The 16,336-nt window shown below is 34.0% G+C and overlaps 1 protein-coding gene and 1 non-coding gene across 6 annotated transcripts in view; one reads left to right on the forward strand and one right to left on the reverse strand.

The window, feature by feature from the left end:
* COP1 (COP1 E3 ubiquitin ligase) overlaps nucleotides 1-16,336 on the reverse strand; it is a 220,594-nt gene that overhangs the window by 71,427 nt on the left and 132,831 nt on the right. For all 5 annotated transcript variants that reach the window (XM_061160778.1, XM_061160776.1, XM_061160777.1 and 2 more), the window contains 4 exons: nucleotides 10,532-10,675; nucleotides 8,122-8,230; nucleotides 7,267-7,348; nucleotides 1,071-1,187 (listed from right to left, as the gene is read on the reverse strand). In XM_061160778.1, the coding sequence (XP_061016761.1) occupies nucleotides 1,071-1,187; nucleotides 7,267-7,348; nucleotides 8,122-8,230; nucleotides 10,532-10,675 (452 nt within the window). The remainder of the gene's footprint in view (nucleotides 1-1,070; nucleotides 1,188-7,266; nucleotides 7,349-8,121; nucleotides 8,231-10,531; nucleotides 10,676-16,336) is intronic.
* Nucleotides 5,902-5,963, forward strand: LOC133069722 (U7 small nuclear RNA). Its single transcript, XR_009695948.1, has one exon. It is a non-coding gene; the product is annotated as a U7 small nuclear RNA (small nuclear RNA).

Here is a 16,336-nt window from a genome sequence, read left to right on the forward strand (position 1 = left end):
CTTGGGGAGAGAATTTAATCAACTTACCCAAAGTAACATTTCTAGTCAGTGACAAAGAAGGATTTAAATAAGAGAATACTAGTTCCCAATGGAAAAGAGCAGCATATTGGGGGAAAAAATGTATCTGCTAATGAAAAGGGAATTCTACCCACATATACATGTTCTCCTGGAATTTAACTATGAAAGTATGTTAGTATCCAAGTGAAATACACAGTGAGTTGGAATAAGGAAAAGATGTAATGACAAATTAAGATTTAAATTTACCTTTTAAAAAAGTAATTATTGTGTTCATGATATTGTGCTAGATAATCTTTATTTTTTTAACCGAGATTATCAATAAAAAAAAAAAAATGAATCAAGAATCAAGGAGATTTAGCAATGTAAAAGTTAAAACACAGGTGTTTACTGCCTCAGTAAACACTCAAGGTAGAAAATCAGATATAGAAGACAAAGGAATTAAGAGTAGAGTAATCACATAATTAACCTTTCAACCCAGAACACTTTTGGGAATGAAAGAAGGGCCTAACAGTTATTGCAGACATTTGGTCACCCTAGTTAAGAAAAATACTTTAACAAAAAATTCTTTGGTATGATTTTTTTTCTGGTACTTACTACGTTAGCACGTACTCCACAATATAAGATTTAATCTATCTTATTCACTGTCCCTAGATGGGTGCTTTGTACATAGTAGGCACTCAATAACTGTTCAAGGTTTTATAGTAGGTTTCCCATAATTTAAAAACGAAAGGTTTCCTGTGTCTATACAATATTTAAGCATCATTATGACCTAAATTTGTAAACAAGCATAAATCTGGGTATACAAAGACTTAGAGGAACAAAAACAAAAATAATCAACAAACACATCTTTATGTTTTAAACATGGGAGATGGAATGCTAAAATTAAAGCACAGCAATTAATGAGTAAAAATGGTATACTACATACTTCTAATTTAGAGTGCAATAATGAAAACAAAGTTTAAAGCTACAAAGAAAGCTATTCTTTTCAAAATGTTTTTTTACCTTAGTCATGAAAACTGACATCAAAAGAAGACAAATCTTTCATTTCTTACCTGCACAGCCGAAAGCCAAATGGTATCTGGAAGAGGGGCTGAATTTGACACAGCACACGTTGGCCTTCGCCTCGATGCTTGCCACTGAGTTGTCCAAGTTGGTAGACCATAGCTTCACTAAGAAGAATAACAATAAAAATGAAAATAAACAATACATGAGCCAAGACTTCTATAACCTAGGGAGTCTGCTTCTTGCTACAGTTGTCTTTTCATGCTCATCTAAGTATTTTGATTTAGTAGGATCAAAAATATTTAAACTGAATAAATGAACAATGTTCAATAGAACAGTATATTTAAACTAACAGAGCTTAGTTTCAAAGTCAGAAAACAACACAGACAATCAATATATAATGAGAGAAAAATATGATCTCTTAACTAAGACATACAAGACAGGTTAAAAAAAAAAAAAGCAGTCTGGAAACAGATGTGCATTTGTTTCAGCATTCTTTAAATTGTGTGTGTGTATGTGTAAGAGCAGGGAAACTACATGGCTTATCTTCCAACCTATTAAACTTTTGAGAACTTCATATACACACACATTTTCACATGTATGATTTATATATATACATACATATATATATATATATATATATCACATTGTATATATGATATATACACAAATGTCACTTAAAGTACCTGGAAGCAGTTCTTATTTTATCTTTCACTTAAGAAATCCATTATTTTAAAATTTTATGTGGGAAACAGAGATTCGCAGACTTAGGGAATGAACTTATGGTTGCTGGAAGGAAGGGATACTTAGGGAGTTTGGAATGGACATGTACACACTGCTATATTTGAAATGGATAACCAATAAGGGTCTACAGTATAGCATATGGAACTTTGCTCAATGTTACGTGACAGCCTGAATGGAGAGGAGTCTGGGGAAGAATGCATACATGTGTATGCATGGCTGAGTCCCTTTGCTGTACCCCTGAAACTATCACAACACTGTTAATTGGTTATGTGTGTATGCTCAGTTGCTCAGTCATGTCTGACTCTTTATAGCCTCATGGACTGTAGCCTGTCAGTCTCCTCTATCCATGGGATTTTCCAGGCAAGAATACTGGAGTGGGTTGCTATTTCCTCTTCCAGGGAATCTTCCCAACACAGGGATTGAACCTGTGTCTCCTGTATTGTCTGGTGGATTCTTTACCACTGAGCCATCTGAGAAGCTTTTAAAGTCAATACTATCTCAATCAATATCCCAGCACAATTTTCTATAGCTACTAGTAACTTGATCCTAAAATGTTTGTGGAAAAGCAGAGAAACTGCAGAGCTAAAATAATTTTCAAGAAGGAAGATGAAGAACTCACACTAAATGATTCCAAGACTTAAGCTACAAGGCAAGACAATGTGGTACAGTAAAAGAAGAAATACATAGATCAATGTAGAATCAAAAAAGTGTCACACTCCTGTATCAGAAATGGACAGATCCAGCAAGCAGAACATCAGTAAGAATGTAGTTGAACTCAATAATAAATCAAACTGGATATAACTGATATCTACATATTATTTTATCTAACAACAGTAGGATACACATTCTTCCCAAACTCACATGGATCATTCATTAAGACAGATCACACTCTGGGCCATAAAACACCTTAACAAATTAAAAAAAAAAAAAAAAGAAACCATACAATGTATTGCTCAGACTATAGCAGATTATATTTGGAGATCAAACAACATACTTCTAAGTAATACATAAGTCAAATAAGAAACCTAAAGCAAAAATTAAGAATATTTTGAACTAAATGAGAATGAAAATATAATTTAATAAAGAAATCTGTGGGATGCATCACTCAGAGGAAAATTTATAGCACTGAATGCATGTATTAGCAAGAAAAAAGATCTAAAATCAATAATCCAAGCTTCCATTTTAGGAAACTAGAAAGAGAAGAGCAAATTAAATCCAAAGTAAGCAGAAGAGAAGTAATACAAATCTGAAGAAAAATCAGTAAGTTAAAATCAGGAAGTCAATAGAGGAAATCAACAAAACCAAAAAGCTCGTTTAAAAAGACTAAATTGACAAGCCTCAAGGTAATCCTTAACAAAATCTCAATGAAGTTTTTTGAAGAAATAGAATAAAACGCATCCTAAAATTTATATTGAATCTCAGTAGGCCTAAAATAGCCAAAACAATCTTGAAAAAAGAAGAAAAAAAAAAATAATGGAAGACTCACTTCCTGACTTCAAGACAAAGCTACAGTAATCGGAACAGTGTGGCAGCGGCATAAAGAGAAACGCGGAGACAGAGGGAAGAGGAGAAAGTTCAGCAGTAAACTCACAGATACGGTCAGATGGCTTCTAACACAGGTGCTAACATCTTTCAGTGGGGAAAGGATAATCCTTTCAAGAAGTGGTGTTGCGAAAACTGGACATTCGCATGTAAACAACGAGGTCAGACCATTACTTTATACCTTACACAAAAGTTAACCCAAAACGGATCAAAGCCACAAATATAAGAGCTAAAACCATAAACTCGTTAGAAGAAAACAGGGCAAAAGCTTTATCACACTGGACTCGGCAGTGCCTTTTTGAACATGACGTGAAAAGAGTAGGCAATAAAAGAAAAAATAGGCAATCTGCATTTCATCAATATGAAAAAGCTGTGTGCATCAAAGCACACTATCAACAAATAATATATCTGATACAGAATTAATATCTAGGATACAGAGAGCATGCCTGAAATTCAATAGCAGCGAGAAAAAAATACAATCAAAATGGGCACAGGACTTGAATAAACTTTTCTCCTCAAAAGATATACAAATAGTCAATAAGCACATGAAAAAATGCTTGACATCACTATCACTGAAGAAATGAAAGCAAAGCAAAACCACAATAAAATACCACTTCATACCCATTAAAATCATTATTTTTAAAAAAGTGGGGGGAGAACAATACGTATTGGCAAGGATGTGGAGAAACAAATAGTTGGGTGCTATTGGTGGGAATATAAAATGATGTAGCCATTTTGGAAAACAGAATGGCAGTTTCTAAAAAAATTAAGTATATATCACATGACCCAGTAATTTCATTTCTGAGTATATGCCCAGAAGAACTTAATACAGGGATATGAAGAGATATTTTGCCATTCATGTTCATAGCAACGTTATTTTATAATAGCCCAAAAGTGGCAATATTGATTCTTCCAATCCATGAACACGGTATGTTTCTCCATCTGTTTGTGTCCTCTTTGATTTCTTTCATCAGTGTTTTATAGTTTTCTATGTATAGGTCTTTTGTTTCTTTAGGTAGATATACTCCTAAGTATTTTATTCTTTTTGTTGCAATGGTGAATGGTATTGTTTCCTTAATTTCTCTTTCTGTTTTTTCATTGTTAGTATATAGGAATGCAAGGGATTTCTCCAAAAGTGGAAGCAACCCAAGATCCATCCAGCAATCAACAAATGAAACAAAATATGATATATCTATACAGTAGATTATTTTTCAGTCTTAATAAAGATGGAAATTTTAACATAAGCTACAACATGGAAAAATCTAGAAGACATTATGTTGAGTGAAATACAACAGTCACAAAGGACAAATACTCATATATGACACAGAAGAGAACTAGTAAGCTTCATAGAGACAAAAAGGAGAAGGGAGACTGCCAGGAGCTGATGAAGGGGGAATGAGGAGTTACTGTTTCAGTAAATCAGAAATAGTTTCTGAAACAGAGTTTTAGGTTTGCAATATGAGACAAGTTCTACAGATTGACAATGATGAACACAAACTGAAGGTAATTAATGCCACTGAACAGTACACTTAACATGGTTAATTATATGTGTATTTTAAAACAATTTAAAATCAATAAGTAATTTTAAAAAATCTCTTCCTAATTAAAATTGCTCTTTCTACTTAAATTACTTATATTTTTCTGAGGAAACTAGCCAGTCACCACCTTTGAACAAATGTTAATCTTCAGTACAAAAACACAAGTATTCTCAATAAACGCTACCCACTACATTATTTTTATAAGAAGTATTTAACATTGATTAGTGAAGCTCTGTATTACAACATTAAAAAAAAATCAATTATAACACAACGCTCTATTTTAGAAATTCAAAGATAATTTCTTACAGTAATCATGAAGGAAAATGTTACAATCCATATATACTGTGGATAAACAACTTGCTACTTCCCTTTGATCCAAAAATTTTTGGAGGGCAATCCAGTCATTTCATTTCTCTTTTACAGAACAGGACAGCTCTATCATTCAAACTACTGCACAATTGCACTCATTTCACATGCTAGCAAAAGTAATGCTCAAAATTCTCCATGCTAGTCTTCAACAGTACCTGAACTGAGACTCCCAAATGTTCAAGCTGGATTAAGAAAAGGCAGAGGAACCAGAGATCAAATTGCCAACATCTGTTGGATCATAGAAAAAGCAAGAAAATTGCAGAAAAACATCTACTTCTGCTTCACTGACAACGCTAAAGCCTTTGACTTTGTAGGTCAGAAGAAATCATGGAATATTTATTCTTCAAGAGATGGGAATACCAGACCGTCTCATCTGCCTTCTGAGAAACCTGTATGCAGGTCAAGAAGCAACAGTCAAAATCGGACATAGAACAAAGGACTGGTTCCAAACTAGGAAAGGAGTATGTCAAGGCTGTATACTGTCACCTTGCTTATTTAACTTACATGCAGAGTACATCATGTGAAATGCCAGGTTTGATGAAGCACAAGCTGGAATCAAGATTGCGGGGAGAAATACCAATAACCTCAGATATGCAGATGACACCATCCTTAGCGAAGAGGAACTAAAGAGTCTCTTAATGAAGGTGAAAGAAGAGAGTGAAAAAGCTGACTTAAAACTCAACACTCCTAGTGTTACAGCTCTTTTAGAATTTGTCTAGCAGGTTTTCCGGTTCGTACCGGAAAGCCCCCCAAAAAAAAAAAAAAAACTCAACACTCCTAAAATGAAGATCATGGCATCCAGTCATAGATGGGTAAACAATGGAAACAGTGACAGACTTGTATTTTCTTGGGCCCCAAAATCACTGCAAATGGTGACTGCAGCCATGAAATTAAAAGACCCTTGTTCCTTGGAAGAAAAGCTATGACAAACCTAGACAGCATATTAAAAAGCAGAGCTATTATTTTGCCAACAAAGGTTCATCTAGTCAAAACTATGGTTTTTCCAGTAGTCATGTGTGGATGTGAGAGTTGGACCATAAAGAAAGCAGAGCTGAAGAATTGACGCTTTTGAACTGTGGTGTTGGAGAAGACTCCTGAGAGTCTCTTGGGCTGCAAGAAGATCAAACCAGTCAATCCTAAAGGAAATCAGTCCTGAGTATTCAATGGAAGGACTCTTGCTGAAGCTGAAGCTCCAACACTTGGGCCACATGATGTGAAAAGCTGACTCATTAGAAAAGACCCTGATACTGGGAAAGACTGAAGGCAGGAGGAGAAGGGGACAACAGAGAATGAGATGGTTGGATGGCATCACCGACCCAATGGACATGAGTTTGGGCAAGCTCCAGGAGATGGTGAAGGACAGGGAAGCCTGGCATGCTGCAGTCGAAGGGGTCGCAGAGTTGGACACGACCGAGAGGCTGAACAACAACAACACAATCACTGTGAAATAAAGTTTTCAACACTAGAGCTACCCTGCCTATCTATTCACTAGTCTGCAAGTTACATATTGTAAAGAAGGAAAGGGCCAAGATAAAAGACATCTGTTAACAGGGCTTTATAAATCTAATCTTGAGAAGCAACAGGCCAAAACAAGACAACAACAGTAAAGAATGAATAGTAAAGACAGACACACACACACATACATACACAAAAACAGAAAGAGGGATCAATTAAACTGGCAGAAAGAAATATAGAATTTCTGCCTTGAAACATGATAAACTTCATTAAAAGATTTTGGTATACACTCAGAATTTAATACAATTCAAAATATAGCGATGTCTAAATATTTCAACAAAAAAGTTCATTTCACAGTATATATAAAGGAACTGGTTATAAAAACATCACAGTGTGGCATGAATTCAGAAAAAATATTATAATGAAGATGCCGTATATTCATTCTTCTTTCACTCCAACAAATACAGATTTTTGTGCTTATTAGACTATTTTTAGAATAATCAGTAATTGCAAAGGATCGCTATGGGTTTCAATAAATATCTGTATTTCTGTTAGGTTTTAAAAGGAATTAAGTCAAGGGAGGAGACCCAAATAGTACCTTTTGCATCATCAGAACCTGAAGCCAAGAGTTTAGGATCCATCAAATTAAAGTCAACACTCCAACATCTCTTCTCATGCTCCTAGATGCAGAAGGAATACAAAGTAGTCTCAGAATATAGATCTTAAATAAAGCAAAACAAATAAACAAACTTGATACCAATTTATCACTATGGTGACAGGGAGAAAGAACTGGCTATGAAAATAAATGAGATGCAAAGTAGTTCATAAACTTTTTAAATATACATTTATAAAATTACCACTTTTGGAAATTCATTTGATATATCCCACAAATGCAAAGAGTCTGAAGAGATGCATCAGAAAAGCATTACTGGAATTACATAGGTAGATGGTTGGATGGCATCCCTGACTCAATGGACATGAGTTTGAGCAAGCTCTGGAAGTTGGTGATGGACAGGGAAACTAAGTGTGCTGCAGTCCATGGGGTTGCAAAGCATCAGATACGACTGAGCGACTGAACTGAGGAACTGAGAAAATACTAAATAATGATTTTAAATTTGTAATTATAAAACACATGAAGCTCTATAATTATTAAAAAGTACAAATGTGATTCTTACAACAAGCTCCAATATTTTGGCCGCGTGATGCAAAGAGCTTATTCATTGGAAAAGACCCTGATGCTGGGAAAGATTGAGGGCAAAAGGAGAAGAGGATGATAGAGGATGAGATTGTTGAATGGCATCATCGACTCAATGGACATGAGTTTGAACAAACTCTGGAGATGGTGATGGACAGGGAACCCGGTGTGCTGCAGTCCATAGATTGCAAAGAGTCGGACACAACTGAGCAACTAAACAGTAACAACAACAAACAGGTAACCAGTATTCTTATTTACCTGATAGACCTTTGACCTCTGTCCTGTGAATCCATCCCATAGGATGACGGTGCCTTCATAATCACTGCTGGCTAATAGGTTCTTATGATAACTACTCCAACTGATACAGCTGAAAGAAAAGGATATTAAGTTAAGCCTTGTTTTACATAAAAAGAAACAGCAATGGATACAAAGAATTTGGATGTGTTCAGAAAGATTAGAACCCTTTCAAAATGGTCTACACAAATTCACAATAATTATTCTGCCCACAATCCATCAAGGAAGAAGGCATCAAATAATTCTCAGATTTTTCAACTGAAACCACCAGGTTACAAACCATAACCACTTTTCACTCTTATCTCCAGCTAGAAGACAGATATGGTGTGCCTAAAGTTTGTACTGGCCATCCTTGACACATGAGGAATACAGGTCTGTAGGTAGAGATAACACAGGCCAGGGGGGCACACATATGTCATGGCAGAGTGGCAGAAACCAAATCAGACCCTTCAGGCCCCTACATCCAATTGTGTCAGATCATATAAGCCAGTAAACTAGTCTGAATTGAGTCTCTGGGTTTACAAGCAAATGTTGACTAACATAAGTGTATGGTTCAAATTTCAATAAAATGCATTTAAGAGAATTAAACTTCTAACATTTATGGTTTCGGCTATTTCTCAAACGTTCCAATATTGAGAATGCAACATCTAAAAATATATGCTTTTGGCTAGATATATATGTGCATCACACATACAGTAAAGCTAATATATATTAAAGAAAAAAGTCACTTAGAAAGCAAAGCAGCTGACCTAGGTGATTTCCAAGCATTTGAACACAAAGCCTTTTTGCTGTCTTCTAGCTGTATTTGTGCTACATTTTAGGGGTTGAAGAATTTATTTGCAACTTTAGATGTACTTATTAGAATTTCTGGGAGAAATTACGTGGAATAGTCAAGAGCCTTGGATTTAGTCAGACCTGAGCTTAAATTCCATATCTGCAACTTACTAGCTGTGGCTTTGGGTAATTCAGTTCACTTTCACAACTGGTGCGCTCCAAATGGGTTTCAGGGAAGCTTACATATTGACCCTTTCAGCCCCAAGTCCATTGTTTCCAGATTTGAACAGTTTCCTTCTCTTTATTCCAAGGTGCATAAAATACTACTATATTACTTTATATCTGTCAAGACAGACAAGGTAAACCCTCTAATCCATATTTTCATTATGGTAACATTTATTATGAACTCTTGATATGGGTCAAGTACTGTGCTGAGTGCATCATGTGGATTTATTTAAGGTATAATCCTATGAAATAGGTATTACTACTATTAGAGCCTCTATTTTACAAATGAGTAGCATGAAATGGTTAAGAGCAAGATTCTGCTTGAATCTTGGCTACTCCAGAGACGAGCTGTACAACCATCAACAAGCTGTGTTCCAGCCTCCTCGTGTATAAAACAGGGTAATGATGGTCTGCTTAAGACTCAGAACTGATGATGATGATGCCTGCCACTGAAGGACTCAATAAAATTATGTCTCACTCATGCTGCATTCTTTTCACTTAGGAATAAAGTATATAAACTAAGTAGATAACCATTACACATTCTCAATGATGAACACCAGTTAGATCAGTCTACCATTTTTATATGAATTAGGAAACAGAAAAGAAAGCTATACAAATAAAGACTACAGTACTTGCTATATTATTAACATTATTAAAGTGACCCCATATATTATATGTGTCATTCATCCAGATAAAAAAGGTATAAGAATGACTGGAAAATGTTCAAAGTTTTGAACAAATTTACTATTAGTTTCTTGATGTCACTCCCTTTGAAGCCAGCACCTATGAAAACAGCTTAGGAAGCTTGTTTTAAACATGAAGATTCTAGCATTCTTTTTAGATTTTGTGGGGGCAGATCAGAACCTGGGTCTAGTTTCTGCAGTTTTACCAGTATTCCAGGTTTAAAAGGCACTTGTTATAAACTCTAGCCCTTAATACATGAAACTTAAACACTATGCCCTCACAAAAAGACACATACCAATTTTGTGAAAAGAATTCTTAAAATTGTAAACAATTATAAAAGTTAGAGATATGTGCATGCTAGAGGAAAAATGCCAGACTCTGAGATACTACTCACTGGGCTACAGTAATCCTTCATTCAATACCCCATGAAAGGTCATCTACAATAAAGACATTTATTTGATTAAATGAAAGAAGATTTTCATTTGGCAAATAGAAAAACACTAACTACTAACCCCCACAAGGAAAAAGCAATCTATAAAAAAAAAGATATTCTGATGTATCTTCTATATATAATTAATAATGTTCATCACGAACGAGTAAGGTATCACATGAAAAGGTAAAATAACAAACATACTAATCACAGATACTGTTGCATACACACTACATCATGCCAAGTAAATAATGTAAATACCTGATTTTGGAATTGCAGGTCATTTCATTTTCAGGGTAATGAATATCCACCGCATCCTGAATGACTGTGCCATATTCATAGACTTTAATCTTCTTTGTAACCCCAGCAATTGCAAAGTAGTCACAATCCCGGTCAAATTCAATACTGAGGAACAAAGTACATACTTGGATCAGTAAGACTATTTACTTATCCTTGTGATGTTACGATGACAACATTTCAGAATTTGTTTTTTTTCCTCCCCTATTTCTAAAGTGATTCTATCTACAATAATAACAGATCTACTTGAAATGCCTTCAAATTGTATTAGGCCTTTTGGAGATCAAGTCATTATCAAGACATATAAAATTAAGAGTGGTGGAGAACTGCATAGCTATACAATTCTGAACCACAGATGGTATTTTTGGTTCCTAGAAACTTGACATGATTTTCAAATCATCTTTAGTAACCATATTACAACATACCAAACTGTCAAGGCTAACAAGTTATACTGTAAAATTATTGAGGGAAGATTTAATGGTTTGGTATATTAAAAATACATCAAAAGAGAATAGTCAATAAACCTTTTCCTTAATTTTAGCTTTTTCTCTACCTACCATTCTGTGTAGATGATAGAATTTCACAATATTTAATGTTATCTTAATAAATTAATGAGTACACAAGCTGAATTATGACACAACTAAGGAAGGTATAACAATAAAAGGATAAAATATACATATGAATGGAATCATTAAATAATCATTATGTTTCCTCCAATCATTTCTCACCTCCCAATCTAAAATGATCTCTGACTTATGAACCACAAACAGAGGAAAAACTAAGTAAAAATTTTTCCTTCTTTTCAAGTTACTTAAGAGAATTCACCTCTCTTTTACTGACTTTTTACACAAGTTTCAAAATAAGTAACTCCAAAGCAGAACACAAGGTTTTATTCGCCTTTAAAGACCATAACTTGGAGTCCTAAAAAAGTTGTTATACTCAACAAGAATGTTAAGTAACCTAATGGAATTAAGAGTAAAATGAATCATCACACACATTACTTCTCAATGAGTTAAATATCCTTTCTAGAAGCTCAGTCATAAAGTTAGAGAATGCATAAGAATTATTGATCTTTAACTAATTACATAATATTCATTGACCACTCACTATAACCACTATACAAAGTAACTCAATAAATTCTCATAACAACCCTATGAGATAAGTATTAATCTAGCCACATTTTATATATGAGAAAACTAAGGACTGGAGTTGAGTAACTTGCCCAAAGCATCTCCTAAGTGGCTAAAATGATATGGTAGTGCTCTGCAGATTTTAAGCATTCACCAAGTGCATACGAATAACCACATGACATATTTTTCTTTATAGATTAACTGTGACATCTTTTTACCAAAAAGTATATGGTTAGTTAATAATATAGTAAGAAGCTTTGCTAAGCTGACAATGAATAAGGAAAATAAGTACACATCAAGAATATTTCCCATAAAAATACACGTTGAGATGCTCACTTTTCATTACATCTTTAAATTCTTCTTCAATATATGCAATTTTTAAAGAAATTTCATGAAATATCATTGACTATTGTAAAATTCAGCAAATGCTCCCTTCAATACTATATGACTATGTAGCAATGCAATAGACTTACTTGTACAACAATTTCAACCTAACTGTTGTCTCAGCTAATGTTATCTGCCCTGTGGACCCTAATGCAATATAATTGTATTGATGGCAACTATTCATCTATCCCAATTCAATTTATACACACAACCTCACACCACTGAAGGAGAAATATTACTGTGTCTGGTAAAGGACAGAGTTATCAGAACTGAAATTCTATCCTTAACTTAGGAAATTTTGTTATGGCTGAGATGTCAAGGGAAAACCAGCTATATTATCTCTAGATATTTTTTCTTCATCTACAAATACACATGGCTAATAAATCAAAAATATTCCAAAGGTTGTACTAGTAAAAGTTAACATGCTACTTCCAAACTATTTGCTTTTAATATAAAAAAGTTTAAACACTAATTTATTAAAGACACTACAGGAAGAAAACTGGCATATAAATTAAAATACTGTCAGAAGAATGGATTTGATGACATAAACAAGTAATTAAATCTATTTCCTCTGTTGCCACCCTGTTATTCAACACAGCTCTCTTTTTTTAATAAAGGTTATTATTTAGCTATATCAGATCATTATTAACTCTTATACATTTTGTTTTGTATAAGAGTTAACTTTTTGTTAATAAAAAGTTTCATCTCATTATTAACTTTTTGTTTTGACTTTACTGCTATTGTTTTCTTACATTCTGGTTATGTTTTCTTCTTAATACATTAGTATAACAAGGACCTAGATAGTATCCTTATTTTAATATTCTAAGATATAGAGGCTCTAGTTTAAAAACAAGATTTTAATAGAAATACTGATCAAAAAGTATAAAGAATAGCATTATTACTGATTAAAAAGGAAAGGAAGAAAAACAGCTACCTTTAAAAAAAAATGCAAGTACTTCCACATAATTAAGACTCAGAATTTAAGTAGTTCCAAACATAAATCATTTGTTCCCAATTTCAAACAGATTTAATCATATCTGTTTCCAAAGACAAAGTCAGACTCTAGAAACCAATCATGGAATAACTCAAAAGAATTAATGTAGTTTTCAGGTAGAGAGCTTTTCAGAGCTAATTCAAAATAAACAGTCTCTCATTTCACAATATAATATTTCAGCTGCTTTAATTTCTGAAATCTGATAAAACAAACAAAAGTAATAAACAATGACTAGTTAGGCTGAAATAAAAACAAAATGAAAGGTAAACAAATTAAAACACACTTGATGGTGCAATTAAATTCAAAAAAGAACTGTAAGAAGTCATGTGATACAAAATTCATTTCTGCTATCCACTATCACCAGTAATAAAACAAGTAGTTTATGAAAGTTATGAAATTCAGTTTCACAGAATTTTTCAAATTTAAAAAATAAACATTGAAAAATCATCTGAATGGGGACTTACATGAAAATAAATTGCATTTTTCTTTCACACTTGGAATGTTTCAACTGTTTTTAAAAGTGATTTATTTAAGCAGCTATAAGATGAAACTCAGCTGTTTGAAATTGGCTATATTCTTTGTCAAAAGGGCCATCAGTCAAGTGATTAAGCATCAAGGAACAAACCACACAGGACACCTGATTAATAGCACAAAGCAACGTAAACACATCAGTATCTCAAGAGGGGATTCTGTCAGGGTTCCCACTGTCTGTCATATTTTTTTTTGTAATTATAAAATGTATTAGTGAACAAGGTGGATTAACATCCCTGAACAACAGAATTCAATTTATCAAAAGAAAATGTAAAGTAAACAAAATTGTTAAAGGTCCAATTCATTACCATGTTAGTGTGCCCCAGGAGACAGGGGCTGCTATAATTTCAAGGAAACAAAGAAAAGCTCAGAAATGGCCTTTTTTTAATGAAAACAAAAGAGTAGAGCTCAACATAATACAAAAAGGATAAGTAAATAATAACTGAGGATATTCAGCTGACTTTCTTTCAACTCAATCAATAGTATTGGCAAAAACTTCCGTAACATACTAAACACTCACTCTGTGTCAAGCACTGTTTTAGGCACTTTGCATTAAATATATTTAATCTTCAAATCTCCACTGCATAGATAAAGAAACTGCAGTATACTAATGTTAAGTAATTTGCTCAAGGTTCACTAGAAAATGCCAAGTCATCAAGTTTCAGAGTCTGTGCTCTCAATCACTATGCAAAACTCCTATTTTAATGAGAATAGAAGGGCTAGTCTATAAGAAACACATACAAAGGCAAAGTAAACAATAATAACATAAAAATAAAAATAAATAATAACATAAAAATGCTATCTACTCATACATATGATAGTGTAGTAATAACATCATAACTCATCCTGTACAACAATTTAAACAGAGAGAGAAAAAAGAGAGTACAGTAGCCTGGTAGGGCTTATAATTAGTGGGCAAGGTCATTTATTACTAAAATAAGCAAATGCCAAACAACAGGAACAAAACACGACACAGGAATTCAAGAGTCAATGATTACTAAGACTCACTGGAAGAAAATATATGATGCTTGGATATTCTCATCCATATGAGAATATTCGTATGGGTGTGCCTGCTATCTGCCAAACACTGACCGAGTTGATGGAAAACCAGGATGTTAAGCCAAAACACATTTGAGAAATGTGCAGAAATAAGCATTAAAACATGAAAGCATTAAAAAAAAACCTGGGCTACTGCAACAGCCTCCTTACAAGTCTGCCGGTCCTGACTTTTATCTTTTCTAATCCATTTGAAGGATGGATATTAGGGAAATTTCCAAGAACACAGCTCTGTTCACATAATCATCATCACTTTGTTGTTGATGTTGTTGTTCAGTGGCTAAGTCCTTTCTGACTCTGTGCTGCCGTGAACTGTAGCACGCCAACACCTAATACCATGCAAAATTCAAACTTCAACCATTAAGAAAGGTTTGTCACAACCTGGCTTGAAGCTTTTCTTAAAACTTATTTTATTTTTTAAAACTACATATATAGGCAATGGTTCAAAAAGTGTACACAGAAAAACAAGTCTCCCACCCAATTTTACCAAATAAGCACCTGACCGGCCTCCCTAGAGCTAATCAATAGTTACAGTTCGTGCATCCTACTAGAATCCCCCATATGAAGAAACATATGGGTATTCACAGCCTTTTTTTTTTAAACACATGGTATGATATAATAGTATCTTGACAATCATGCTGTATCAGTACATATTAGGGATACCACATTTTTTTCCTCAGTGGTTGCACAGAATTCCAACATATGGGTATATCATAAATTATTTAATAAGTCTAATGAGGAACATTTGCTTTCTAGTTTTTTACTGTTAACAACAATACTACAATGAAATAAATACCTTTCTATGCATGTCATTTTTCACATATGCTAGAATATCCCTAAATAAACCTGGATTATGAAGTGCTATGTCAAAAAGCATACCTTGTTAATATAGTTAAATAAAGCTAAACCTCTCTCCATCCAGATCAACACCACTAATAATTTCAATTTTGTCTCCAAATGTTTCATTATCTTCTAAATCTAACTAAAACCCAGCTCTTCCCTGAAAATGCTGATTCCTCTGAGGTCATCTCACGTTCCACATTAAAACACACTTAGATATAAAGTCAGAGTCCTCCTTGCTATGCACAACTTCCCCAGGTATTCTTCCTCGTCCCTAAAACCTCCCAGGTCAAAATATCCTGTTAACTTGCATCACATAATACTGCTCCTTATTACTCCTTCTACCAATCCATGAGTTCTTGGAAATTTTAACTTTTAGCTCAATATCACTCTCTCCAAATCTACCCTTGTCATAATTCTTAATAATTTCAACAATCCCACAGATTCTTATATCCTGGTCTATCAGTTGGACTTTCCTTTCTCCACAGATCTTTTATTCTGCTCACTTCCACCTCACACAACCATGATTAGGCTTTTTCATCACCAATAATGTCATTTCTCCATAATTGCAATTTCACTTTCTGACATACTGCTTTCTGACAACCACTTCCATTCGCTCCAGCTAAGTCACTGTTAGCAACAATCCTTCAGGCCCTCAAGCCCATGAGGAATCTAAAAATGCACTGATCTTATCACCACTGTCCCTCCTGCCTTATATACTTACTTTTCCTTTACCCATCATAGGTTACACAGTGAATAACTAAGATGCCCTCACATATAACTCTACTCCTTTAACATTTTTACATCTCTTTTTCCTTATACCTAACTTCCTTG

The sequence above is a fragment of the Dama dama genome, chromosome 14, assembly GCF_033118175.1.
Source record: "Dama dama isolate Ldn47 chromosome 14, ASM3311817v1, whole genome shotgun sequence".
Lineage (NCBI taxonomy): Eukaryota > Metazoa > Chordata > Mammalia > Artiodactyla > Cervidae > Dama > Dama dama.